This window comes from Ascidiella aspersa, chromosome 7 (assembly GCF_963924565.1).
Source record: "Ascidiella aspersa chromosome 7, kaAscAspe10.2, whole genome shotgun sequence".
Classification (NCBI taxonomy): domain Eukaryota; kingdom Metazoa; phylum Chordata; class Ascidiacea; order Phlebobranchia; family Ascidiidae; genus Ascidiella; species Ascidiella aspersa.
Window position 1 is genome coordinate 31,426,890 of NC_139453.1, and position 27,599 is coordinate 31,454,488.

At 35.9% G+C, this 27,599-nt stretch overlaps 3 protein-coding genes across 3 annotated transcripts; 1 reads left to right on the forward strand and 2 right to left on the reverse strand.

Moving 5' to 3' along the window:
- The first annotated feature begins 1,725 nt into the window (after positions 1-1,725).
- LOC146138998 (creatine kinase B-type-like) lies at positions 1,726-6,519 on the forward strand. The gene is made up of 7 exons (XM_083394757.1): positions 1,726-1,875; positions 2,337-2,463; positions 2,905-3,147; positions 3,747-3,958; positions 4,503-4,574; positions 4,835-4,986; positions 5,949-6,519. The coding sequence occupies exons 1-7, from the start codon at positions 1,726-1,728 to the stop codon at positions 6,142-6,144; spliced, it is 1,152 nt and encodes a 383-aa protein (XP_083250883.1). The 3' UTR covers positions 6,145-6,519.
- A 1,649-nt stretch (positions 6,520-8,168) lies between these two features.
- Positions 8,169-13,426, reverse strand: LOC146138999 (creatine kinase B-type-like). The gene is made up of 7 exons (XM_083394132.1): positions 13,262-13,426; positions 12,656-12,782; positions 11,927-12,169; positions 10,904-11,115; positions 9,919-9,990; positions 9,223-9,374; positions 8,169-8,704 (listed from the first exon to the last, which is right to left on the reverse strand). The coding sequence occupies exons 1-7, from the start codon at positions 13,409-13,411 to the stop codon at positions 8,524-8,526; spliced, it is 1,137 nt and encodes a 378-aa protein (XP_083250258.1). The 5' UTR covers positions 13,412-13,426; the 3' UTR covers positions 8,169-8,523.
- A 1,610-nt stretch (positions 13,427-15,036) lies between these two features.
- Positions 15,037-27,594, reverse strand: LOC146139000 (mitogen-activated protein kinase kinase kinase 7-like). The gene is made up of 12 exons (XM_083394883.1): positions 26,835-27,594; positions 26,010-26,232; positions 25,610-25,748; positions 25,070-25,157; positions 24,271-24,494; positions 23,383-23,553; positions 22,472-22,598; positions 22,073-22,145; positions 20,650-20,779; positions 19,911-20,047; positions 19,133-19,287; positions 15,037-16,491 (listed from the first exon to the last, which is right to left on the reverse strand). Exons 1-12 carry the CDS (start codon positions 26,922-26,924, stop codon positions 16,303-16,305), a joined length of 1,746 nt encoding a protein of 581 aa, XP_083251009.1. The 5' UTR covers positions 26,925-27,594; the 3' UTR covers positions 15,037-16,302.
- Between the last annotated feature and the right edge of the window lie 5 nt (positions 27,595-27,599).

Genomic DNA, 27,599 nt, shown 5'->3' on the forward strand with positions numbered 1-27,599 from the left:
CAGAATCAATTTGTGCTAGGATCGGTGCCCGTACCACCCTAGTATCGGACGAGTATACTAGCACTTTTACAGGTTCGGTTCATTAGTTTAATTGATTATTCAAGACGCCCAGAGCGCTGTGTGCAGAAGCACAAAACTTCAGAGAAACTAACAACAATAAATACACTCAAGAGATTGTTAAGGTAGTCAGCGCTTTGTCAAAATGTCCACACCTAATAAAAACGAAAACTATTTGCGCGCGCTTTCTATTAAACAACAGTTTTATGCCTTGTTATATTTCTCAATACACACGGAAAGCCAGAAGGTAATTAGCTTAATATTATCAGTTTCTAATAAATTAGTGTGTTTAAGTCTGACATGCTTTCTTCTCTATTTATAATAGAAATAAGTTGTTTGTTACAAACAAACGATTCCGCAAAACCTCATGACATGATCAGTGTAAAAACTCAAGCCAAGATAAAAGCGAAGCACAAAACATGAAAAAGTGACAGGCAAAGAAGGCGATGTATATAGGTCAGTAAGTACCTACCACTATAGGTCATTGTTTCTTGATCAGGTGAATAGACCACCCCAAGGTGAATAAAATTTTTGCAGGGGTGAACCAACCAAATGGGGTGAATAAGGGTGAACTGTTTTCTGCAGTAAATCGACTACTCAACTGTTGTTTTTGGTGTTTTTTTGCCTATTGTAATAGAAGTTGGTTTGCACTGAGTGTATAAGTACAAACATTTGGTGACTGTGTTTTGTGCTTTTGTAGCTTTATATTTCTGGACCCGATAAATTGTAAAATTGCAATTGTAAAACTTAGCTTGCGTTAATCTTAACAAAAATCGAAACAACCTAAGTCATTTTGTGTCGTTATATATAGACGAGATAGTTTTATAATATCATTAAGCAAGGATGAATGAAATCTGGAGATAGATTCTAGGGGTGAACAAAACTAGAAAAGTTTAAAACGCACTGCACTAGGTATTGAAAAGATGCAGAGGTGCCGAGGTATGGTTTGTCAAACATCACAGACTCCAGCAAATATACCCAATATTTCTGGTTTGTTGAAACTAACCTTGTGTGTTGGATTCGCGAGCAAATGGCCACAAACTTCCGACTTTGGTGACGACTGGTGTTCTTTCATCTGCGTCTTTAGGTTGCGTTGCGTTTGGCCGATGTATGACTGGTTGCAGCTGCATCGCAGTCGGTACACCACGTTGGTTTTGTGGAGTAGCGATGATGAATCTTTTAGGGCAAAACAGGAAGCCAGCTTTGACGTTTCGTAAACAAACCCTAACTTAGCCTTGTCATTTGTGCTTCGTTAAATAAAACAACAGCTCCTCCATAAAAGCCTGGAGATGTCGTTCGTTTCTTTCGGCTACCAATATTGGCGCTGTATTTGAACAGGTAAAAGTTTTAGAATGTCTTTAAATTGATATTGAAAGGCCTATAAAAATATGTTTGTTAAAAATCTATGAATAGAATTTATTGTGCAGGTAAAGTTGTATGTTTAAAAAGTGACTTTGTAAATCGCAGCATTTAAACAACAGTTTGAAAAGGGTTATGGTTAGGTTATATAAGATTATAATGCCGTTTAAAAACAACTCATAATGAAGTACATTGTCGACACTGTAGGGGTGACCAACGAAATCTGCTTTTAACAAGGTGCAAGTTTTATTTTCCAAAACCTAACGCCGCTTTATTTTTAGCGAAGGATTTTGGAATTTAGGTGAAAAAATGTTGTGCAGTGGGGTTTTGCTGTTGGAGGGCATGAAAAAATGCGACGTGTTAGAAAATGTGGTCGACAACTTCCCGGACTTGTCCAAACATCACAGTTTCATGAAGAAACATTTAACGCCCAAGCTCTACGAAGATCTCAAGGATTTAGTAAGTTCAAATATTTCCATCTTTTTTCCTGCCAAGCGTCCGTGTTATATCTTAACCCCGTTAATGTTGCTTCAATGCCTAACGCTTATTCAACACTTTACGAAGCAACCCTCTATTTTTTCAAACAATTTTTGTTTCTGTTTCTTGCGCGATAAATTGCAAAGTGACTTGATATTTAACCTTGTTTAACTTTCAAAAGCCAAAAATATATTTATAATTGTTTTTAAACCGTTGTAAGTGTATTATTCAAATAAATCTAAACACAAATACGCTCCTGGGTCAATTTATTTCATTTTTTGTTATTTTGGAAACACATTATACGCTTATTTATTAAATATTTTATTATACTATTTAGGACAACTATGACAACAATTGATTTATCCCGATTATTCCAAATAAATTTTCGTTTTTTCTGCTTCACCAGGAAAACTGTAATTAACAAGAATTTTGTCAATTTGCAGCGCACATCTAACGGTGTTAGTTTGGACGATTGCATACAGACAGGAGTGGACGACCCTACACTTGATATTGGTTTGGTTGCTGGGGATGAGGAATGCTTCACTTTGTACCAAGATCTATTCTACCCCGGTGAGAAATACACCACGCTAGGGGTGTGCGATAATATCGGATCGGAGCCGATACCCGATATCAAGTGGTAGAATACTCGTCCGATACAAAGGTGATATCGGTTCCCACATCCGATACTAAATAATAAATGAATGTTCGATAATATCGCGATCGAATGTTTAAATCTAATCTATTTTGTTTCTTTGGGCATAATGACGTCATTTGGTGTCAGATATTAGTTTCTTTTTTCACAAATTTGGCAAATTCGTATAAAACGTTGTTTAAAAACGAACCTTGTAAATGGCCTTTTAAATATTGCTGGATACGGCAAAGTTAAAAAAATACAAACAGTTTTATTTATTAATTAACTATTTTAACTGATTTACCAAACAACAATTTATGTTTTAATGAATATTTTAAATTGTTTTGTTTTATTATTCCTTTACCACGTTTTTTCTGCAGTGATCCAGAGTTACCACAACGGCTACAATCCCTTGATGGACACACACCCCACCAACGTGACGACACACCCCCACGATCTACCAATAGCAGCGCTCGACGAGACCTACGTCATTTCGTCACGTGTCAGGACCGGCCGCTCGTTCCGGGGATTCCCCTACTCGCCCTCCTGCAACAGGCAACAGCGACGCCAAGTGGAGAAAATTGCGCGCCAAGTTTTGTCGGAAATGAAAGGCGAGAATCAAGGTGGGGGAATCACCGAACACAATTATTAAACAAAAAATATATTAAAAGAATGTACACCTTTCAATAAATATTTGTTTAAAATTAATCTTGTCCCTTTGGTAAAAAAATTTTTGGAAATTTGCCCTGCTTGTAAAAATACTTTAAAGATTAGTTTTTTTTTTTAAGATTTACATTTAAACAACATTGCCAAATTGTATCTAACGATTTGTTTAAAACTTCTTAATTTTTTCTTTTTAAACTTTGGTCTCTCACTCAAAACAATGTTTAATAAAACAATATATTTTTCAAACTTTGACCACCTAATAAATATTCGATTTTGAAATGCGTCCTTTTATAAAATATATTGTTTTGAAACTTTACTTTTACTTAAAAGTTTCTTCAAGAACTTTAATATTTTTAATACACCATTACACCGAATGCATAGTCTTGCACGCTTTTGCTTGTTTATAAAAAAATTGATTTCCGGGAAATATACTGAGTTTTTCTACAGCAACCTTTAAAACAGCCTCAAACTATGTGGAACAATTTGGAGCATAAAACTCTTCTATTAAAACCACGTGTTTACATTCATGAAAATTTACCTCTTGGTATGTCTTCAGGTAAATATTACTCGTGCCCCGAAATGACCCCTGATGAGACAAAGGAGCTTGTGACGTCACACTACTTGTTCGCGAAGCCTGCGTCGGACTTCATGCGTAACGCGGGGATGGGACGTGATTGGCCGGATTCGAGGGGAATCTTCTTCAACGAGGAGAAGTCCTTCTTGGTTTGGGTGAACGAGGAAGATCACATTCGTATAATGGCAATGCAGGTTCGTGTTTCCTTATAGTTGAGTTATATTTTGTTGTTTAATTTGTTAATTTATTTCTTCTATATATCCCCACATTCGTATAATGGAAATGCTGGTTCGTCTAGAAAAGCACTTATTTTTTTTTTCTAGATTTGCTGTGTACATATTTCTTTAACCTTGTACAATGTCTAGGTAGGATTGTACCCATCCATGTAAATTGTTTTGCCTTTTCTTTTTTAATGTCAAAATAGTAAAACAAATTTCCCGGCAGAATATCACATTTCTTCTGCAAATTGTACAGAGCTATCCAGAAATATTTGTTTTTCTCTGTCTAACTCGAAGTGCCGCGATAACGCCTTAGTTTATAAAAATCCATGTTGTTTAATAAAACATCTTTTAAATTATTATTTTGACACAATAGTTTAATGTGCAAAGATTCTGCAAAAACACAATATTGTTGCAACAAATACTTATTCAAGCTTCGTCGCAACCATTGTTTTGGTGACTGTGACGTCACAGTCCTGACGGGCGGCTCAACTCATGACTTTTCACGATCTTGTTTCAGAAAGGAGGAAACTTGAAAGCTGTTTTCTCAAGATTCTGTTCAGGGGCAAATCAGTTTGGAGAGATTCTCAAGGTAAGTCATGTGAAAGCTATCACGAACGATACATGTTATCACGACTGATCATGTGAACAGTATTATGACTTATCATATGGAGTGGAATTGATAACTGTAATCAATGCAGTCAACACCGGTTAATTGTGTATTATTTTGAATTATGACGACAATAAAATTAAAAGTGTTTATGTACGATCATGACTGAATATAAACTGGTATTAAAACTTATGAATGTCATAATATCACATGAGCTAATCACATTTATGTGTTCACGCCAGGACAAGGGATATGAGTTCCAGCAATCCACTCAGCTTGGTTTCATGTGCACTTGCCCCAGCAACCTCGGTACAGCAATGCGAGCAAGTGTTCACATCAGGTTGCCAGAACTAGCAAAGCACAACAACTTCGACGACATCGTCAAGAAAATGAGGTTTGGAAGTTTTACTCTGGGGTGGGATACCAGATGCCAGAGCTCTTAAACTTTTTTACCGAGGCCCCTAAAATGTTCTTTTAGCTCGCATGGACCACTGTAGGCAACTAAATTCAAAAATGACGTCATAAGTTGACGTCACAGTACAAATAAACTTCATAAGTTTGCTGATTTTGGTGCAAAAATGGGAAAGTGAAATGGAGTCTAAATACTTTAGTGCAAAACCATTTTATTTTCAATTAAATTGTTTTCTTTAATGATCTAATTACTTCTTAAATATACACTAATATTTCAATTATGCCTTCGTAGACCCCCTAAAACTAGTTCACGCACCCCCAAGGGATCCATGGAACCAAGTTTAAGAACCCCTGGTCTATGCCAAGTGATAGTATCTGAACATTTCGTGTCTTACCATTCCGATACACGATATATAGAGCTAGTGGTATCGGTATTCGTCCGATACTAGCGTGGTATCGGTGCCGATCCGTACCGTTATAGTTTGCAATCCAACGCAGCGATTTGAGTTTTAAAAATGAGAAAATAGTAGCTCAAGGTAAATTTCTTCACGCTGAAGCAAAATTTGCTCCAATATTATGAAACAAAAAATACCAAGACGTTAAATTTTACGAAATTTGCTTCTTTGACCTTTTCAAAAAATGCATTAACTATCCTACATTTTGGGCATTTGTTGTTTGGTCGAGGTCGTGAGTTCGAATCTAGAGAGAGGCCAAATGATGTTGTTATACTGGTTTGTTTTTATTTTTATTTGATTTCAACCATTCCTTTTAACCAGATGGAAATAAATGTTATACTTTAATTTAATCGCGACTGAAAAACAAGCTTTACAAGAAAACCTTTTTCGATATTGGTGGTTTGGTTCAGAAAACCATAAAGTTTATTTTTATTTTATATTTTATTACAAAAGTCGATAAACAAGTAAAAAAAAAGTTTTATTTCGTCAGATTGGAGAAGAGAGGTACAGGAGGGGAGTACCAGCCCTCTGCAGGTCCGGATACTTTCGACATCTCAAACCTGGACCGACTTGGAAAAAGCGAAGTTGAGTTGGTTCAACTTCTTTATGACGGAGTCAAGATTCTCATTCAGATGGAGAAGTTGCTCGAACACAATCTTCCAATCGAACATCTCGTGCCAGCATAGAAACCTTACAACTCGTGCCAGCAAAGAAACCTTATAGCTCGTGCCAGCATAGAAACCTTACATCTCGTGCCAGCATAGAAATCTTACACCTTGTGTCCACATACATATCTTACTAAAAGTTTCGCATAAAAATCATACATACATACCTGTTGAAATTTTTTTTATATCTTATGAAACCTTGAAATACTAACATAAAAATCTTTATTATTTCATGCTGGCATAGAAATAATATCGCAGTCCCAGATTGTATTTAAAATACTTCAATAATTATTATATTTTTTATTGAAACTTTATAGAGGTGTGTTTATTACTCATGGTTTTTGTACATATTTTGAAACCATTCTTGTTGCCAATTGAACTCTGCTGCAAATCAACATTAGGAAGTAAAATCTTGAAGATATTTAATGAAATGCTTAAAGCAGAATAATAAATGTTCCGTTGAAGCCCGTGTTTGTTTATAGATTTTTTGTTGCAAAGATGTTAAGTCTTTAGGCTCAGTGTTGCTCCTCGGTACAAAATGTTGGACTGTGAACATCATCACCCAAGAAAAATCATGCTTAGTTTACACATAGGGTGAGAGTTGGGGATAATATTTTTGAAATTGCACTTTTTCGATTTTTATTTTTTTTGAATTATCCATTCTTCATGGGAATTTAACTGATTTTGATTGAGCAACCAGTTTAAACCACCCCAAACCAGTTTGTGCCAGAAATTTAGGCAAGACTATATTGCTTCAAGAACACAATTAAAAATAACAATAAATGGGTCAGAACTTGAACAAACTAAATCCATTAAATATCTTGGTGTTATCCTCGATGAAAAAGTGTCTTGGGTTCCTCATTTAAAATTCCTCAGTGGCAAACTCGTCAAAGCAGCAGGAGTACCTGCCAAATTAAAGCACTATGTAAATCCAGACATACTTAGAAATGTCTGCCACACATTAGTTCATCCATACCTACTTTATGGCTTGATTTCATGGGGTTTTGCAAATAAGACAAATTTACAGCAGATAGTTGTGCTACAAAACAGAATCATAAAAATAATAACCAATAGCCCTTACCAGTGTTCAACAATATGGAACTGGCAAAATTTATGTATCAATTTAAAAGTAAAAAGTTACCTAGGGTCTTTGATGATTTTTTTCACTCGACTGACAGAAGTCCACAAATATGGTACAAGAAAAGCCCTTAAGCAAAACTACTATGTCCCTCGCATCTCCACAACACGTGGCCAACAATCTTCAAGATACAAATGTGTACAAGTATGGGACAGTATACCGCATGCCATTGCAACCAAAAGTATGTTTGTTTTCAAACGTGTTACGAACGTCATATGTAAATTGCTAAAACCATGCTGTTGCTGTTGCTGTTGCTGTTGCTGTTGCTGTTGCTGTTGCTGTTGCTGTTGCTGTTGCTGTTGCTGTTGCTGTTGCTGTTGCTGTTGCTGTTGCTGTTGCTGTTGCTGTTGCTGTTGCTGTTGCTGTTGCTGTTGCTGTTGCTGTTGCTGTTGCTGTTGCTGTTGCTGTTGCTGTTGCTGCTGCTGCTGCTCTGGCTTTGTTCTATCTAAAAATGCGGTTTGATTGCAACCCTGTTGGTTGTGATTAATTATTCAATTACTGTCGAGTCGTCGCCGTGGTTCTTTATTTCGGTAATTTCACAACGCCTCGTTTATACTCTGTATTAATAAATATGACATGTATGTATTATTTATTGCTATGTGTGTAACTGTGTTTTATTTAATACATTCCTAGCAAAAGTCGTAATTTGTTTATATGATAATTTACTTTGTTTTTTCGTCAATTCACTCTCACATATTGCTTATATAGAAAGGGTCGGTCTCTTTGTATAACCACTTGTGGTTCAAGGCTGATCCTTCCCCAAATCCGGAACGCAAAAAAATCCAACAACAAACACGAGCTTCCACGGAACATTCATTATTTTGCTTTGAGCATTTCATTAAATATCTTCAAGTTTTTTTCCTAATGTTGATTTGCAGCACAGTTCAACAAGAAGCAAAATAGTTTCAAAATATGTAAAAAAAATCCATAGGCAATAAACATATCACTATTAGATTTAAATACAATTAAAAAAAACTCTAAAATGGTACAAACTAAACGTTTTCAAATACAATCGGGTAATATGTTATGATTTTTATGCCAGCATGTCATATTGGCGAAAGATTTCTTATGTTAGTGTTTTAAAATTTAATAAGGTTAAAAAAATGTTTTTAACATGTATGTGTGTATAATTTCTATGTGGAACTTTAAATAAGATTTCTATGCTGGCACGAGGTGTTAGATTTTTATGCGGACACGAGGTGTAAGATTTCTATGTGGGAACAAGGTGTAGGATTTCTATGTTGGAACAACATGTAATATTTCTATGCTGGCACGAGATGTTCGATTGGAAGATTGTGTTCGAGCAACTTCTCCATCTGAATGAGAATCTTGACTCCGTCATAAAGAAGTTGAACCAACTCAACTTCGCTTTTTCCAAGTCGGTCAAGGTTTGAGATGTCGAAAGTATCCGGACCTGCAGAGGATGTTCCTCTCTTCTCCAATCTGACGAAATAAAAACTGTGTATTTTACTTGTTTATCGACTTTTGTAATAAAATATAGAATAAAAATAAACTTTATGTTTTTCTGAATCAAGGTTTCGTTCCAAAGCTTGTTTTTAGTAGCGCCTAAATTAAAGTATAACATTTATTTCCATCTGGTTAAAAGGAATGGTTGAAATCAAATAAAAATAAGAACAAACTAGTATAACAACATAATTTGGCCTCTCTCTAGATTCGAACTCACGACCTCGACCAATCAACAAATGCCCAAAATGTAGGATACCAACGTCTTTGAAATATTCAAAGAAGCGAATTTCGTAAAATTTAACGTCTTTGGTATTTTTTGTTTCATAATATTGGAGCAAATTTTGCTTTAGCATGAAGAAATTTACCTTGAGCTACTATTTTCACATTTTTAAAACTCAAATCGCTCCGTTGGATTGCAAACTATAACGGTACGGATCTGTTCAGATACTCCCACTCGGCATCTGGTATCCCACCCCAGAGTAAAACTTCCAAACCTCATTTTCTTGACGATGTCGTCGAAGTTGTTGTGCTTGGCTAGTTCTGGCAACCTTATGTGAACACTTGCTCGCATTGCTGTACCGAGGTTGCTGGGGCAAGTGCACATGAAACCAAGCTGAGTGGATTGCTGGAACTCATATCCCTTGTCCTGGCGTGAACACATAATTGTGATTAGCTCATGTGATATTATGACATTCATAAGTTTTACTACAAGTTTATAATCAGTCATGATCGCACATGAAAAAAACTATTTTTTATTTTTTCATTTTATTTTTTTATTTAATTGTCGTCAAGATGCAAAATAAAACACATGTAACCCGTTTTGACTGAATTGATTACAGTTATCAATTCCAGTTCATATGATAATCGTAGTAAGCTGATATTATCTTTAAGACGAGTTTCTACTTCATTAGTCACTAAATTTATGATATAATCAGTTAAACCTGTGGTGTTCATATCTCGGACCCGTCACGTTTCACGATAAGTTCTAAAGGAATTGCGGTTCGTGATAGCTTTCACATGACCAGTCGTGATAACGTGTGCAGTATATTATTGCTCGTGATCATATTTACATGATTAATCGTGATAACATGTGTAGTATATCACTGTTAGTGATCATATTCACATGATCAATCGTGATAACGTGCATTGTTCGTGATGTTATCACGATTGTTCATATGAATATGACTTACCTTGAGAATCTCTCCGATCTGATTTACTCCTGAACAGAATCTTGAGAAAACAGCTTTCAAGTTTCCTCCTTTCTGAAACAAGATCGTGAAAGGTCATGAGTTGAGTCTCGTGTCAGGACTGTGACGTCACAGTGACGAAAGTTTGTTGGAGAATCTTTATATTTCAAACTTTTGTGGCCAAATGTTAATTTAAAATCCGTTTTTTATTATAAAAGATTGGTTTTTAGTTAGCTTAATAAATCTGATATTATTAATGATTCATAAATATATAATCCCAACAAAATAACAAGAATAATTGTAACTTTAATAAAACTATTTAAAATCTTGAAGGATGGGAAAAAGATATAAAGATGTAACAAATCAACAAACTAACAACAAAAATTGTAGCTGTAATTAAACTATTATACCTGCTAAAACAAGTATGTATATATAACAAATTAAGATAACACACTATTCAAAAGTTCGAACCAGCATAGTCATTATACGAAGGCAAAATATCTGTACCAAGTAAACATAAAATAAGCATGAATTGTCGTTATACGAAAATAAAAATATACAAGTACAACTTGTCAACAAAAAATTGCAAATGAAACTTAACAATTTAGACCACACCAAAGCAAGAACGGCTGAGGCACGATTGAGCGAAAATAAACAATGGTGGAAATGCGACGCTGGTGGTTACTGACGTAACGGTCGGGGGAAGCCCCATCGAAGTCGTGACTGTCCCAAAAAAATGTTGAAATTTAAATTTGTGTCTGAGTGCTTTTATGTTTAAATGAAAGAATCTTTAATGTATGCAGCGTATATCTTTGAAATATAAAGCTGCATTATATATTTACTTTCTTTTCAATTAGGTTTTTTAAGGTCCGGGGTCGTTTTTTGTATTTAATGAAGAAAATAAATAAAGTATTTTGGACAAACGAAATTAACACGAAATTAACAAATTCAACAACAAAATATAACTCAACTATAAGGAAATACGAACCTGCATTGCCATTATACGAATGTGATCTTCCTCGTTCACCCAAACCAAGAAGGACTTCTCTTCGTTGAAGAAGATTCCCCTCGAATCCGGCCAATCACGTCCCATCCCCGCGTTACGCATGAACTCCGACGCAGGCTTCGCGAACAAGTAGTGTGACGTCACAAGCTCCTTTGTCTCATCAGGGGTCATTTCGGGGCACGAGTAGTATTTACCTGAAGAAATACCAAGAGCTAAATTTTCATGAGTGTAATCACATAGTTTTAATTGAAGAGTTTTATGCTCCAAATTATTCCACATAGTTTGAGGCTGTTTTAAAGGTTGCTGTAGAAAAACTTAGTATATTTCCCTGAAATCATTTTTTTGTAAACAAATAAAAAATTAAAAAAGTGCAAGAATTATATTCGGTGTAATGGTGCAGTAAAAAAATATTAAGGTTCTTGAAGAAACTTTTAAGTAGAAGTAAAGTTTGAAAACAATATATTTTATAAAAGGACGCATTTCAAAATCGAATATTTATTAGGTGGTCAAAGCTTGAAAAATATATTGTTTTATTAAAGAAAACACAAAATCTTTACTGAGAGATCAAAGATTAAAAAGAAAAAAATTAACAATTTTAGATTCACTGCACAGTGTTTTTTTTGTCAATCTCAATAATGGGACAAAATATATTTTTTGGAATTCACTAACAAGGCAAACATACTTTTATCAAAGGACAAAATTAAATTGAAAAAAATAAAATTCTTATTCAGACATTAAGGTAAAAAATTACTGAAGTGAAAAATTTTAATAGCAGGTCAACATGAAAGCCCTGATAAAAAGTCACAAGGAAAAGGAAAAAAATATTAGGAGGTCTACATAGAAAAACATAATAAAATAGACCAGAGTTCTACAAAACTTTTACTACAAATTTCCAAAAAAAATTACCAAAAGGACAAGATTAATTTCAAACAAATATTTATTGAAAGGTGTACATTCTTTTCATATATTTTTTTGTTTAATAATTGTGTTCGGTGATTCCCCCACCTTGATTCTCCCCTTTCATTTCCGACAAAACTTGGCGCGCAATTTTCTCCACTTGGCGTCGCTGTTGCCTGTTGCAGGAGGGCGAGTAGGGGAATCCCCGGAACGAGCGGCCGGTCCTGACACGTGACGAAATGACGTAGGTTTCGTCGAGCGTTGCTATTGGTAGATCGTGGGGGTGTGTCGTCACGTTGGTGGGGTGTGTGTCCATCAAGGGATTGTAGCCGTTGTGGTAACTCTGGATCACTGCAGAAAAAACGTGGTAAAGGAATAATAAAACAAAACAATTTAAAATATTCATTAAAACATAAATTGTTGTTTGGTAAATCAGTTAAAATAGTTAATTAATAAATAAAACAAAAAATATCTACAGAAATATTTGCTGTATTAAGAAATATGGAATAGGTAAAAAAGATAATTTTTAATAAATTGAAGGGGATTCAATGAGTCACTAAATTGAATGCAAGAAGAAAAGCGAAAATTGTTTTCTTTTTTTCAGAGGTAATTAGACCACAGCTTCGGTGTTGAGAAGTATAACAAACTACATTCGGTATTTAATTGCTAACCTACTATTTTTAATAAATTTACTTTAATTTGCTGCGTAGATCGCAAACCACGGCTAAAAAAGCCTTAATAATTTGGTATCGGACGAGTACCGATACTACCACTTGGTATCGAGTATCGGCTACGATCCGATATTATCGGACACCCCTAGCGTGGTGTATTTCTCACCGGGGTAGAATAGATCTTGGTACAAAGTGAAGCATTCCTCATCCCCAGCAACCAAACCAATATCAAGTGTAGGGTCGTCCACTCCTGTCTGTATGCAATCGTCCAAACTAACACCGTTAGATGTGCGCTGCAAATTGACAAAATTCTTGTTAATTACAGTTTTCCTGGTAAAGCAGAAAAAACGAAAATTTATTTGGAATAATCGGGATAAATCAATTGTTGTCATAGTTGTCCTAAATAGTATAATAAAATATTTAATAAATAAGCGTATAATGTGTTTTCAAAATAACAAAAAAAGAAAATGAATTGACCCAGGAGCGTATTTGTGCTTAGATTTATTTGAATAATACATTTAGAACGATTTAAAAATAATTATATATATATTTTTGGCTTTTATAAGTTAAACAACGTTGAAAATCAAGTCACTTTGCAATTTATCGCGCAAGAAACAAAAACAAAAATTGTTAGAATAATTAGAGGGTTGCTTCGTAAAGTGTTGAATAAGCGTTAGGCATTGAAGCAAAATTAACGGGATTAAGATATAACACGGAAGATTTGCATGAAAAAGATTTAAGATAAATAGAGCTCTACAAGAGTTGAACTTACTAAATCCTTGAGATCTTCGTAGAGCTTGGGCGTTAAATGTTGCTTCATGAAACTGTGATGTTTGGACAAGTCCGGGAAGTTGTCGACCACATTTTCTAACACGTCGCATTTTTTCATGCCCTCCAACAGCAAAACCCCACTGCACAACATTTTGTTTACCTATAATCCAAAATCCTTCGCTAAAGATAAAGCGGCGCAAAAATCACGTCATTTGGAATCGCTTAGAACAGTGTTTCTCAATCAGGTGGATGGTTCACCCCAGAGTGAAAAAAAAATTTGTAGGGGTAAGCCAACCAAAAGGGGTGAATATGGGTGAACCGTCAGAAATGGATAATACCCTGCAACTTAAGTCATTTTGTGCTGTTATATATAGACGAAATAGTTTTATCATATCATGAGACAAGGGTGAATTACATCTGAAGATGAACGCTAGGGGTGAACAAAACTAAAAGATTGAAGAGCACTGGCTTCGAGCACACACGGAAAAACGATTTAGACGCGGTTGCAAAAAGAACTGTTGACGAGTTCTTTCCCGTCTACGCGATTTGATTTTTTCTGCTAGAACAAGATTCGACCGAAATGTTTGACGCAATACGCCAACATTAGATATCTTTTTTTAGAAGCTTACAGCAATTTTAAATTGCCCTTTTCCTTCGGTTTGTTACGCAGAGCCGTGACCTTATATGGGTCCATTTTAACAGAAATAATAAATATATACATAGAATTTCGTACAAACTGCTTTAACTTTTTAAACCAGCGCCTAAAAAAGTTCAACTCAGAACACAATTATATATTTTTAAAAAGATAATTTATTTTCCACAAATCGCTTAGTTTTAATTCTGTAACTGGACTAATACTGAATGAGGATCAATTTAATAAATACGTTTTACTTAATTAGTGTTTATTTAAATAAAAACATCGGCTGTCATTAGGTTAGTAAACCATGAGCTTAAAAAACACACAAAAATGAAATTTTGCTAAAACCTGCAAAGCCAAAATATATTCTGCCTAGACTTTTCCCACTCTATAAATTTTAGCTTCGCCCTTTTGCTTTAAACTGATGTTAAACGCTCGGATGAAACGTCAACAAAAGCGCACAGGAAGTTGCGCTCGTCCATCTAATTGAGCAAAGCTTCCCGTCACAGCAGCAAGCTAGGCGTCAAAGTGTCCATATGTAATGCGAGGCTTTTAAAAGTTTAAGCAACTTGCTTGGTGTAAAAGTGCACAGCGGTAAAACAGAAGTTAGTTGGGATCACTGCGGCTGGATTCGGGAAGTGAGATTTATAAAATCGGGGTAAATATGACGATATAAGTTTTGGAACTATTTCAACGGATTGTAGTGCGTTATATTTGTTTTAAAAAGATTTTTTTTCTTGTTGGTATACGGTAATTATTATCTATCGCCGGATTAAACTCTTAGTTCAAGGTTACCAATGCCTTTCAGTTATTGTAACTTTTAACTTTGACTATGTTAAAAATTGATTTCTTGTTGTAAGCTCGGTCATAAATTTGTTAAAGTAATGTGGTTTTGCATTAATGAATGTATTACAAAGTGGAGAAAAAGTACAATTTTATAAACGTAACACTTTGTGTTAATTGATGCTAAAACTAGATGTGCGAACCGCCTTTAGGGAAAAAGGCTAAATAAACAAAACATTTCCTATCGCCCTATTAACATAGTTTGCTCATAGATTCCACTTAAAACGCTTTGCTAAGTTAAATTCTCAGTTCTTTGCGACATTTTTTTTACCAACAATTCACATTTTATTGGCGTTCAACTAAGTGCTTACATTTGTGATGTAACAATGCAAATATTCGCAACACGTAAAGGTAAAAGGCTTAATTAAAACAAAGTAAAAAGTTGCGAAACGCGATCAGTTCTCTCCGGGATTCAAATCCGGGACCTTCGGAAGTTTGGAAGACGACAGAATGTTGGAGTTTTAATGCTGACAAAAATATTAAAAAATGGCAACAAATGGTCTTTGAACAAAGTTTAAAATCGCAACATAGTTGATTTGTTAAATAGCACCGACAACAAATAGTTCTGGGTAATACAAGATATACACGTCATCAAATAGTGACGTCACCGTAAGCATAAATGTAAGAAATCGATAAAAACACAATGTAAAGGAATTCATTCGGTCATGAAAGTTGCATCGATGGTCGAGGCGGGATCGAATCATAAACCCTGGAAATTTTGCGGTTCGTGATGGTCTAAGTTAAAAGTGGAAAACGGTGGCGGGGTTTGAACCAGCAACCCTGGGAACTCGGACATTGTAGTGATTTACAGTTAACGTTACGAGTGTTTAAAATGTAGCGGTGTAGCAGGGGTTAGAACCCGCAACTTTGGGAATTTTTTAGTTTGTTGGATCACAAAGATAGAATAATAGAATAATAGAAAAACACTTTTTGTTGGGCTTCGAACCAGGGACCGCTGGATTTTAAAGTTGTGGTGATCACAAAATACCAAAGTGTACTGACTATCAGGTCGCGATTCGAACCCGAGACCGGGAATTCGTAGCTTACTACAGCAGGAATGTTTCGAGTTATTAACAAGCAGAGCTGGGGTCCGAACCATAGACCCCAGGAATTATTGGTGTTAAATTGCGGTAATAACAGAATTCTACGTCGTGAAATCGGAAATTTTAGTGATTAACACAATTACAGTAGAAATTTTAAAGTTTTTCACCGAAGCCAGGTTTCGAACCCCGAACCTCTAGAACTCAAGGTTTATTGGCCACAAACTTCTGTTAAAGACCTGCAACAATGAGGTTCGAACTCAATACCTCAGGATTTCGTAGTTTGTAGGTGTTAATGACAAGACACCAACAATTCCAAGGTCAAAAGGTCACAAAACGTTAAAAATCCACCGAAGCCGAGGTTCGAACAACAGAACCCGGGAATTCTGGGTTTATAGTGGTAACCAAATACAATAAACCTGTCACGGTGAGGTTTGAACCAGGAACCTCAGTCATATGGTGGCCATAAAAACAGATTTGTTTGAAGCGGACGAGCCGGGGTTCGAACCAACGACCTGTGGATTAGTGCTGGTTCTCCCTGACCCTGGTAAGGTCCTTTCGCATCTTGTCGTACCACTTCTGTAGCGAGGTGTTCTCAGCAACAAGCTGCTGGTACTCGATTGCTAGGCGGGGATTCCCCTCAAGGTTCTGGTCTTGCTCCAACTCGTTGGTCAGCTGATCCTTGCGGTGACGTAACAATGAGATCTCCGTCTGCGTAACAATCAAGCACGTTTTAATGTAGCTTTGTATCCATAAAAGTCGATAATGCTACAAGAGTGTAAAGAGTCGGAGAAAGGCTCGAGTTCATTAATGTGTATTAGAATCTGTTTGTTGCTGAACGTTCCTACAGTTTGTGGTTCATTTGTTTATTGTGTCAAGTGTCATTCCTGTATTCTGTCGCATAAATAGCTAAATAATCTGTTGCGAATCGGAATGCGGCACTTTTCGTCCAGAATATCGAGGATCGGGATAATTTGATAACCTTGCATTTACGATAAGGCAGGGTTTACAGACAAACACATTTTAGCCAACTACTAACAAAGCTAACGTTATATTGGAGTTGTGTGGATAGTTTGGGGCGCACAGGAAAGCAAAAAGTGGGTGATTAATGCAGTTTATGGCAGGTTTTACCCCAACCGCATCACACACCGTGCTAATAGAGCGCTTGTGTTATTATCAAACAAAATTACATAGAATGAATGCAAGTTTAGATTCAAAATACTCACTGTGTGTGTTTGTGTCATTAAGTTATACCGACAGTCATTTCACGATGACATGTTCTTACCATAGTCAACTTTTGACATTTACGCATGATGACACCGTTAACCTTGTGCAAATTACAATTTGCAAACACTAGTTAGGCCAGTGGTTCCCAACCAGGGTGCCGCGGTACCCTTGGATGTTATATCTAATGGTCAAGGGTGCTGAAAGATATTTGTGGATCTTCAGTAATTTTCCTCAATTTGCCTCTTATAAATATTTGTGTACCATTAGAGTATAATGAATCAAAATATATTTTCCTCAATCGTGTAGAGCTTCGAGTTTCGTTTATTCTGACTTTACGGTAAACATTCAACAAAAATTCTATAAAGGGTGTCGCAAGATATTTATTTTTTCTGGGGGTTCTGCAAGGAGTAAAAGGTTAGGAACCACGGGTCAAGGTTGCACCAAATAAATAGCGTTTTGTTGGGACCAGAAATGCGTAAGTTTAATATCTAGTTTCACAAGATATTGGCCCAACAGGTGATTGTGGGTTTTATTGAGCAAGCCCTGATGTATTCAACCTGTTGGCAATCACAACAACATGTGACCTAACTATACGCGATAAAGACACAAAATGGCGGACAATTCCTGGCGTGGAGAAAGCTCTCTGCTTACTTAATTCTTAACGTACATACTTTATTATAAGATCATTTCAATTTGAATGCTTAAATAACTAAAGTAAATCAATAAAAACTGTAAAAAATGAACATTTTGCCTAATCGTATGTGATTGTAATCTGGTTTATGCATAATACACCAAATCAGGGTTGCATAGGTTTTCAAAATGTGAAAAAGGGGCCGCGGTGACGAAATGTTAGAAACCATTGCTAAAAACAGTTCAACCACGGGATATGCTTAAAGCATGGTAGTTTGAAAAGTTATTTTCAATTAAGGCAGTTCAGCTAAGATAATGGATTGCTTGTAGATTTTTATAATGGATTAGATAATGGATTGTTTGTAGCAATTAGTATTGGAAAGATGATAAATATAAACTTTACCAGCATGACAGACAAACTTTTTTAATATATAAAGTCAATTATGGTGCTATACCATGATTTAACGCTAATATATTACACAGAATGCTGAGGCACTATTCTGCTAAAATATTAGACAGAATTCTGAAAGTATTGCTCTGCAAAAAATATTGAACTATGTGGTATTATTAGTTACCTGAACTCTCTGGTATTATTCCGCTACATATTTACCGGAACCATAAGGTACTATTCCGCTAGCATTCCTAAACCCTGAGGTATTATTCCGCCAACATTCTTACCTGAACCCCGAGGTATTCTTCCGCTAGCATATCTACCTGAACGCTGAGGTATTATTCCGCCAACATATTGACCTGAACCCTAAGGTATTATTCCGCCAACATTCTTACCTGAACCCTGAGGTATTCTTCCGCTAACATTCTTACCTGAACCCGGAGGTATTTTTCCGCTACATATTTACCTGAACCCTGAGGTATTATTCCGCTACATTCTTACCTGAACCCTGAGGTATTCTTCCGCCAACATTCTCACCTGAACCCTGAGGTATTCTTCCGCTAACATTCTTACCTGAACCCGGAGGTATTTTTCCGCTACATATTTACCTGAACCCTGAGGTATTATTCCGCTACATTCTTACCTGAACCCTGAGGTATTCTTCCGCCAACATTCTCACCTGAACCCTGAGGTATTCTTCCGCTAACATTCTTACCTGAACCCTGAGGTATTATTCCGCTACATTCTTACCTGAACCCTGAGGTATTATTCCGCTACATTCTTACCTGAACCCTGAGGTATTCTTCCGCCAACATTCTCACCTGAACCCTGAGGTATTCTTCCGATAACATTCTTACCTGAACCCTGAGGTATTATTCCGCTACATTCTTACCTGAACCCTGAGGTATTCTTCCGCCAACATTCTCACCTGAACCCTGAGGTATTCTTCCGCTAACATATTTACCTGAACCCTGAGGTATTATTCCGCTAGCATTCCTAAACCCTGAGGTATTATTCCGCCAACATTCTTACCTGAACCCTGAGGTATTCTTCCGCCAACATACTAACCTGAACCCTGAGGTATTCTTCCGCCAACATACTAACCTGAACCCTGAGGTATTCTTCCGCCAACATGCAGTGTTTCTCGTAGATGTCCATGGACTCCTTCGATGAGGTTGTTGGGGGCAAAGGTTGCAGATGGAGTTCCAACGTGATGTAAGCTCGTGGAAGTGAATCACACTGGGAGCTGTTGATGTGCTCTGAAAAGCATTTGAACACTTTTATAAATGTAAGAAGCCGTAAAATCGAACTAATTTTAGACTTGTAGGTTAACTGCGTGCAGTGTTTTGCAAGCCATTGATTTAAGTCACTGTTTTTAAAAGACTTGACTTGGGCTTAAGTAATTGTGTCAAATGACCAGGGTTAAAGTTAATGTTTCTAATGAATATTTTTAACACAAATTTTATATACTTGAGAAATATATATTTAAATAAAAATATTTTTTTTATTAATTTTATTTTATAAAAATATATTTTTTATTTATGAACGTAAAACAATTTGCTTGCTATATTGTTAAGCTTTCGTTATTTTTTAGTTAAGGTCATGTTTGTTATCGGAAATTGCTGAACACCATTCAACGTACTTACAAGGTCTTATCGTTGCTTGTCTAAGACCTTATTGTAACTTAAACACTGCAAGTTTTTTTAAACTTAATAGAAGTAAAATACTGAGACTTAGCAATAAAATTAAAACCTAATAAACTGTAGTCTTACATATATTACGTTGCTTGCCTTTTTTTTCCAAATTGAAGTATCAATCACGCTTAAAAATGAACTAAGTTAACAATAAACTTCTGCGTTTTTCTCAAACACCTAGCTTTTACCTTGACCTTGACTCCCAAGCGATCCCCTGTGTGGTCGGGGGTTGGTGGGGTTAGTTGGGGTCGTGATGCTGGGGGGTGTGTGGGGGTTCCCCGGCACCTGTATGGCCACAGGTGAGGGGGTGGACACCCTTCGCGGCCTGCAACAATAACACATTGTTACAAACAAAGATCACAGTGGTTCGATTGTGGGAAATAAAATCAAAGTTGTGAATAAAAATTTTTCCTAAATTACTCTTATTTATGCTCATGCTTAACCTAATCAAAAAGAAAGCGTAACTTTTTATTCACGTATATTGTGGTAAAAAAGTTTGGAAATTAAATATATTGGACGTTACTTACGGTTGTTTTTATTTTCTAAAAAGAAGTAAACGAAATTAAAATACTTAAGCAGAACCTTCGACGCGAAGTGATAGCAGATTATCAGCTTAATTATCAAATAAACACATAAAATGTGGTTTTTTTTTACAGGATCATTACAATGGTACAGGCGAACAGGCGCTATAAAGCACGTCGAACGACCGTAGAAAAGCATACATAACCGTATGCGACTATGGAAAACCTGGCTACGGACAGCACGATAAGATATAATTGTAACGAATAACTAAAGCTTGCTTACTCATAATCTACTTTCTAATATGAAAGGGCTAAAAGTGAAGTATTGTTTTCGCACATTTGCAGCACTAGATCATGTGGCAATGCTGGGGAGCGATGTGTAAAACTTTACCAGAACGACGTTTACCTTCCTGGCGAGGGGCTTGCAGAGCGCGACCCCATCGGGGTTCGCTGGGGCTCGATGGGGCAGTTCTCGAGCTCGTTGATGAGGTCGGCAGATGAACGCCGGGTTCCTCGCTTACCCGCCTCACCCAAAGCTGTGGGTGATAATGGGGTTAAGGGGAATTACCAGGTTAATAAGATCCAACATTGTATAAAATTAAATAGAATAAATTTGGGAGCATAATGGTTGGAGGTTGTAAATAAGACATGGAAGAATATCAAAGCTCATACAGAAGTAGGCATCCCATGTTGAAAATAAATAAAGATTTATTCAAAACGTACAAAATGCCACCTACTTCTGTGCAGGCTTTGCTATATATTCAACAGAATAAACCTTAACATTCACTTGTTATAACTTACGAAGTGTTTAAAGGTTATTTTTGTTGCGAGGTTTTGTCTAAAACATCTACTTCTACTTTTGTTTTTTATTCTACATGTGTCAGAGGTTAGTTCTAAAAACCCGGTTACCAAATTAGCTATTTCCAAAAAAATACAAATCATTCAAAATTAATTACCGATAATAATTAATCAAATAAAAGTCTTTATTTTAAAAACTTATTCAATGATTAAAATATTTAAAAAATAATAATTAATAAAATCGATATTTAATTGTTCATAAACGTGTCGACAATATCTTCGATTTTTTTTCATTTTTATTGATGGTGGCAAGAGTTTTTGCTGAAACGTTTGTAAACAACGAAATGTGAATTTTATTAAATGATTATTTTCAAAATTCAATTGTTAAAACAACAATCACAATTAGCGGCAAAATACAGAACTCTTCGGCCAGAATTAAGATTTCAGACTAATTTTTTCAACCCACAAAAATCTTCAAATTATCTCCGCACAATTGCACCCTCTAGTGGTTAAAAACTACTCTACACGGTTGAATACCTCCGCCGCGAATCAAGTCATGCGGAACCTCGAGTTTGTTGCCAAACGATGAAGCGCGACGGTGACCTTTCTTAAATTTTTGACCTTGACAAATTGCCAGAGTAAACCTAACGTCTGGATTCTTTGCTCAGATTTATCGAGCAAATTTAAAAACTGAATTAAACGATTTAAAAGGAAAATTGTACTGGTTATACATTTTTTACCCATAAATATTTCAATTTTTTTTTAATTTGCAAAGGTATGTTTTGCGATAAATTGAAAATCAATGAAAATCTTTTTAAAAAAATCCTTTCGGCAAACAATAAAATTTCGTATGAAAGAATGGTATTACTTTTAGCTTTTTACAGATAACATATCATTATCGAAATTACTCCATTAAGTTCTCAATGTTCCTTTGGTGATATTTTACAACAAGTTAAAAATTGCTTTAAACGATAAATTTGCTTGAAAGTGTACCAGTGTTTATAAAGTAGCTTTATTGCAGTTTTACTCACGGGTTGGGTCCGGGGTTGCTTTTTGTGGGTCGGGGGTGTGCGATCGTGATCGAACCCGGACGTCAAAAACATCCTGCGAATAACAAATCAATGAATACAAAGTAACGCTGAGATGCCACAGTAACTTTCTGCTGGACATTTTATACAAGCAAGCCAGTGTTTTTAATGAGGTTTCAGTTTTATCTCAGATTTACTTCAAGTGAACTTTTGTTGATCGCATAATTTCATGTCCAAACTTAAAAAAAAGAAAAAAGAAAGTGCTATGACCAAGTTACCGCCTACATTACTTTATTTTTTGCATAAATTTTCTGGATTTAGAATCCCAGTGTTTAGAATGTACAAGTTTAGCCGAATATCTCATTTAGTTGCCAAAAATGTTAAAAAAAATTTAATTTTTACGTTAGTTCTTGTGAGAGATGGAGACGAAGATCCAAGATGTGATTTGGAGAGGGACGACACGCTCGGGTGAACACGGTGAGGTTTTCTCACGGTATCACTAATCGTGCTCATGTGACCTTCACGGAAGCTGAAAGAACAACAAGTGTCACAATATAAGTTGGTTGTGTAAACTGAACAAGGCAAGTAAAAAAAAGCTCTTCCGTGCCATTCCTAATTTATTTTTCTCCGAAGACGACATAAAACTCAGTTGTTGTCTTTTAACACCTGTATGTACCCAGCTGGAAATAAAACGTTTTAAGATTCATAATATTATTTTCAGCTCCATACAAACAGGTGTTAAAAGACAACAACTAAGTGTTGCCTTGTCGTTATCGTGTTTTACTCAGAAAATTAGTAGCGCATTTTTATCTAGTTTTTGTGTCGTTCTACTTCGCGTGCTGTTGGGAAGTTCCATTCCCTGATGGTATCCCGGGTAGGCATATAACTTAAGCTGAACATATTCTCTTACAAAGGCTTTTGAAAACGTAGGGTTTTTAAGAACCTCTTAATATTAAAATGAATTTAAGGCGGTGGTTTCAACTGGAATGCCATTTCTAGTGCTAAAGGGTGCCGAGAAATATCTGGGTATTTTTGCATTCTGATTTTTCTGTATTCGAAAGCTTCTCAATGCAACTCATTGTTGTGTAATAATACAGTACAATAGATTGAATGACAATTTTCTACATCGGTAGGTTAATTGTTTTGTTACAAATACGTTTGTAGTGTCATTACACTAAACGAGTAAAATGGTATTAAATTAGGGGTGCAGCAATCTACTGTTAATTTTGTTATGATTATTTCTTGGGGCAATGAAAGCCATAAAAGTTGGGAACCACTGACAACCATCTAACTACTCAGTTGAAAGCACCGACCTGTCAGCAGTGGAACTGAGGTCGTACGAAGAGTTCGTTCCTGAACTACTTTCCTCGTGTGACGAGAACACAAGCGGGGAATCCCCTCCAGGGAAGAAGTGAAGCATGTCGCTCATCGCATCAACGACCTCGTCCATGCTTGGACGCTCATGTGGCTTCGAGGACCAACACCTGGGTAAGTAATGTTTCTTTAGGGGGGTGTTTAATAATACTGGATAGGAGCTGATACCCGATGCCAAGTTAATGTGTCGGTACTCGTCCGGCACAATAGGTTGGTATCGGCGCCGATCTAATAATAAATTATTAAAAAAAAATGTATTGGTATCAGGAATGTGTGATTAAATTAGATCGGAACCCGAAGCCAAGTGGTAGTATGGGTATTGGGTGTGCATCCAACACTAGGGTTAGGCCAAAATAAAAATTTCAGCCATGTGAAAAGCATTGCGATACAAATTATGAGCATTCTACCTTTATCGGTAATTTTTTTAGAAGATACCACATAAAAAAAAAACTGACAAGGAAAATATAAATTATTTCAGTATTGTGTACAAGTTAGCTAAAAGTTTGTTTTGAGTAAAAATACTAAAAAGCAAATTCTGGACTGCTACGCTAAACATTTTTATCAACAGTACTTTACAATTTGATTTTTGCTGATTTGGCTTCTAAACGCAATTACCCAATTTTGATCTAATATGCTGAAAATCATCGTCAGTGCATTTTGAAATCTGATCCTTTTTGCTGATTGAGTTAGTTTGATTTAAGGTTGTACACAACTCTCTAAACTTAAAATAAAATGTTTAACATAGCAATATAATAAAACATGTTTTACCTAAAATCATTGCCAGTTATAACTCACAACAATCTTCTTTGCAAATTACATTTCCTCACCTTGACATTAGTTTTTCCACAGGTCCAGGACACCCCTGAATCAGGGGGGGTCGCGCCCCGGTGTGCACAGCCCACATTATCCTGAAGGCCGGTCCCCCGAGGTCATCGAATGGCTTGCGTCGGGTAAGGACCTCCCACATTATGATCCCCCAGCTGAACACGTCACACTTCTCACTGTACTGGCATCCCTCAAACACCTCAGGTGCCATCCAAGCTGCAGAACCCTGAGGGGAGAGAATGAGTGGTTTTGTGTGTATCTGTTATGGGTGAGATTAGGACAGGTTTGTAGAACAGGGTGGTCTTAGAAAACTGCCTATTGATAGTATCGGTCCTTTTCCATTTCTAGGGTGGTATCAGTGCCAATCTGATATCAAATTAATGTAGGGAGAATTTCAGCCAATAGCTGTCATCTAATACAGCCATTCAGAACTTAAAAAGTCAATATATCAAAAAATAGTAGGTTAACAACTGGAGGAGCAAATTTTGGCAAAATGATCTTGCGAAATTGCCTTTAAATATTTTCAATTTTACCATTGATGTTGTCTGCTATTGACATCAGAATAATTTGCCTAGTATCTGCCGGCCAAACCACGGCTAGCAAAATACTATTTAATTACCATTTTACTTTTTTTTTTACTTGCGTTCAACCCAGTTTTAGAAACTTCAAAATTGTAACAAATAAAAAAATATTAGCATTGTGTTTGGCCTTTGAACAATATACAATTCCTTTCCATAATCAAATTTTAAAAGAACAATTCAAAATGGTAACATTTATTTAATATGTAAACGTATAGCTTACCTTGTTGTTTGTCATGTGTGTGTGCTGGTCACAGGCCGTTCCAAAATCACAAATCTTCAGAACAATTCCGTTGTTTGTTAGAAGCAAACTGGAACAAAAAATATTTGGCTTGAGAAACAAAAAGACAACAGAGCGGCTAGTATTAAAGAACAAGAAATTGAAACATTTAACAAATATATATTTAAAAGCAATAATTTGGCTTTTTTACTGCATTTATGTATAGAGAGCCGAGAGCAGTATTTCCAGACTTTTTCTATTTTCCCAATTACATAAGAACATTAGTTTGAAGGAACAGTTTAGTGGATTTGGTATAAAATAAAAAACAAAACGGTTTGACAGAACAGCATCAAAGACTATATTGTTTTTGCAGCTCAAGATTCCCTTAAAAGATGAGTTTGATTCAGAATAAATAAAAAGGGTAACATGTAAGTATCGCAAAATGGTTTGTTTTAAGCAAGTGACATCTCTACAAACAATAAAAAAAACTTATGTTTTAAAGCAAAAAATCCCCACAAAAAACAAATGGGTAAACCAACTTACTTCGGAGGTTTCAGATCTCTATGAATGAGCGCTTTAGGCTTCATTCCGTGCAGATACGCAACACCGGTGGCACATTGTAGACACCAGCTCATCGCATGACCAGAGTTGTAATGTGGTTGGTGCCCGGGGCCGTGAAGCACTGCAATGGAATCCAAATTGTGAGGGCAGGGGTTCTTAAACTGGGGTCCGTGGTTATGTAGAATGCTTTGAGGGTCAAAATTAAAGCGAAATATTATACTTTTTTTTACTAAATATTAATTTCATTACAAAAATTATTATAAAAGAGTGTATTGACTTTAGCGCATATTTATTTTTACACCAGACCTATAATCATAAAATTACCTAATACCAACATTCCCATATATTAAAAACATAAGAAACTACAAAACTCCATCCTCACAGTTATAAAGCGATCCACATTCGGCGAATTCCATGACGAGTGACACAGGATTGCGGCAAGCTCCGTACAAACGGATGATGTTCGGGTGACAGACTCGCGATAACTGTCGTAACTCCGTCATGAAAGCGATACGCTCCGACTCCGACTCAATCATTTTGACAGCAACATGGAAATCTCGCCATATCGCCATGTAAACAACTCCAAACGAACCTTTTCCAACCGGCTGCAATAAAACAGTATTTATCACTAAACTATGTTTGTCTTTAACTTTAATAGAACTTTAATATCAGATACTTTTTACAGGAAATAAAAAAAAATAGCAAAAAGTGTTTAGAGTAGAAACATCCAGAACAGTGTTTCTTAACCAGGGGTGCAATAACTGTTCCAAGGGGGTGCAGGGATGCTGAATCAGACACAGAAAATGTATGTAATTTAGTCTGTTGCTCAGGTAAATGTAAAACTTACTCACACTTTGGTATTGTGTTACTGTGTTATCAGTTGCATGCACAAATATAAAATTAAAGCAATTCTAGAAGGGGTGCGAGAATTGGTTGGTGATTAAAAGGGGTGCACCAAGGAAAAGGTTAAGAACTACTGTTCTAAAATGTTGTGAGAACATAAATATTAAACAGTGAACAAAAAAATTTTATCCTTTACCATTGTGAGTCCACATTGTTAAACAAGAATATTAGTCTATATCTGATGTAGATTATAACACAACAACAATACTGATTGCATAGGAATAAAATGAAGTGTAAAAGCATTTAGTGGTTGTTAATTATTTTTACAATAAATAACAGAAATTCATAAAAATAGTTGACTTACATCTCTGATGTCCATCTCATCGTAATCAATTTCCTCAATAAACCCCGGGTGCGATTCTGCCACCGGGGTTGCTGTGGCAACATGTGACATCACAACCGCTTCATTGTTACATCATACCCACAAACAATTGTTGAACTTCTAACCTTTAGGTACAAAAGCAGCGTCGCAAAAGTTGAATTAAGGTCGCAAATCTTTGTCGAAATTAAACAAGAAACTAATGAACTTGAGCAATAATCAAAACACAAACTTAAGCAGTATTATTTTGACGCTTGTTTGAAACTATTACAACCAACACATTCAACAATATGTCAGAAAACATAGAAAGGAAAACATAGTTTGATTTGGGAAGTCTGGAGGGATTAAAAAGTTTACCGTGCCAAGGTAACGTTTTTTCAGGTTATTAGGCAGTAAATTGCTTTAATGCTGATTTACCGTTATTGTTAATATCAAAATAAAAAATAACGCTCTTTTAGCTCAGTTATTATGCAAAGAGTTGCTGTATCATTGGAAATCTTTATTGATAATTCGATTAAAAAATACCATATAATGTAGAAAAAACAACAAAATTGTTATATTGATTTGTCATCGGGTTTTGGCTCCGATTGGATATTATCGCACATCTATACCTTAAACAGTAAATTATAAAATATAATTTGGCAAACCATCAAAAGTTTACACAGCAAAGCAACTCTGTACTTTCCTAAATACATCTTTCCTAACTTCCCACGAAAGGCCACCTTTGATAAACAAAACAAAAACAAAAAT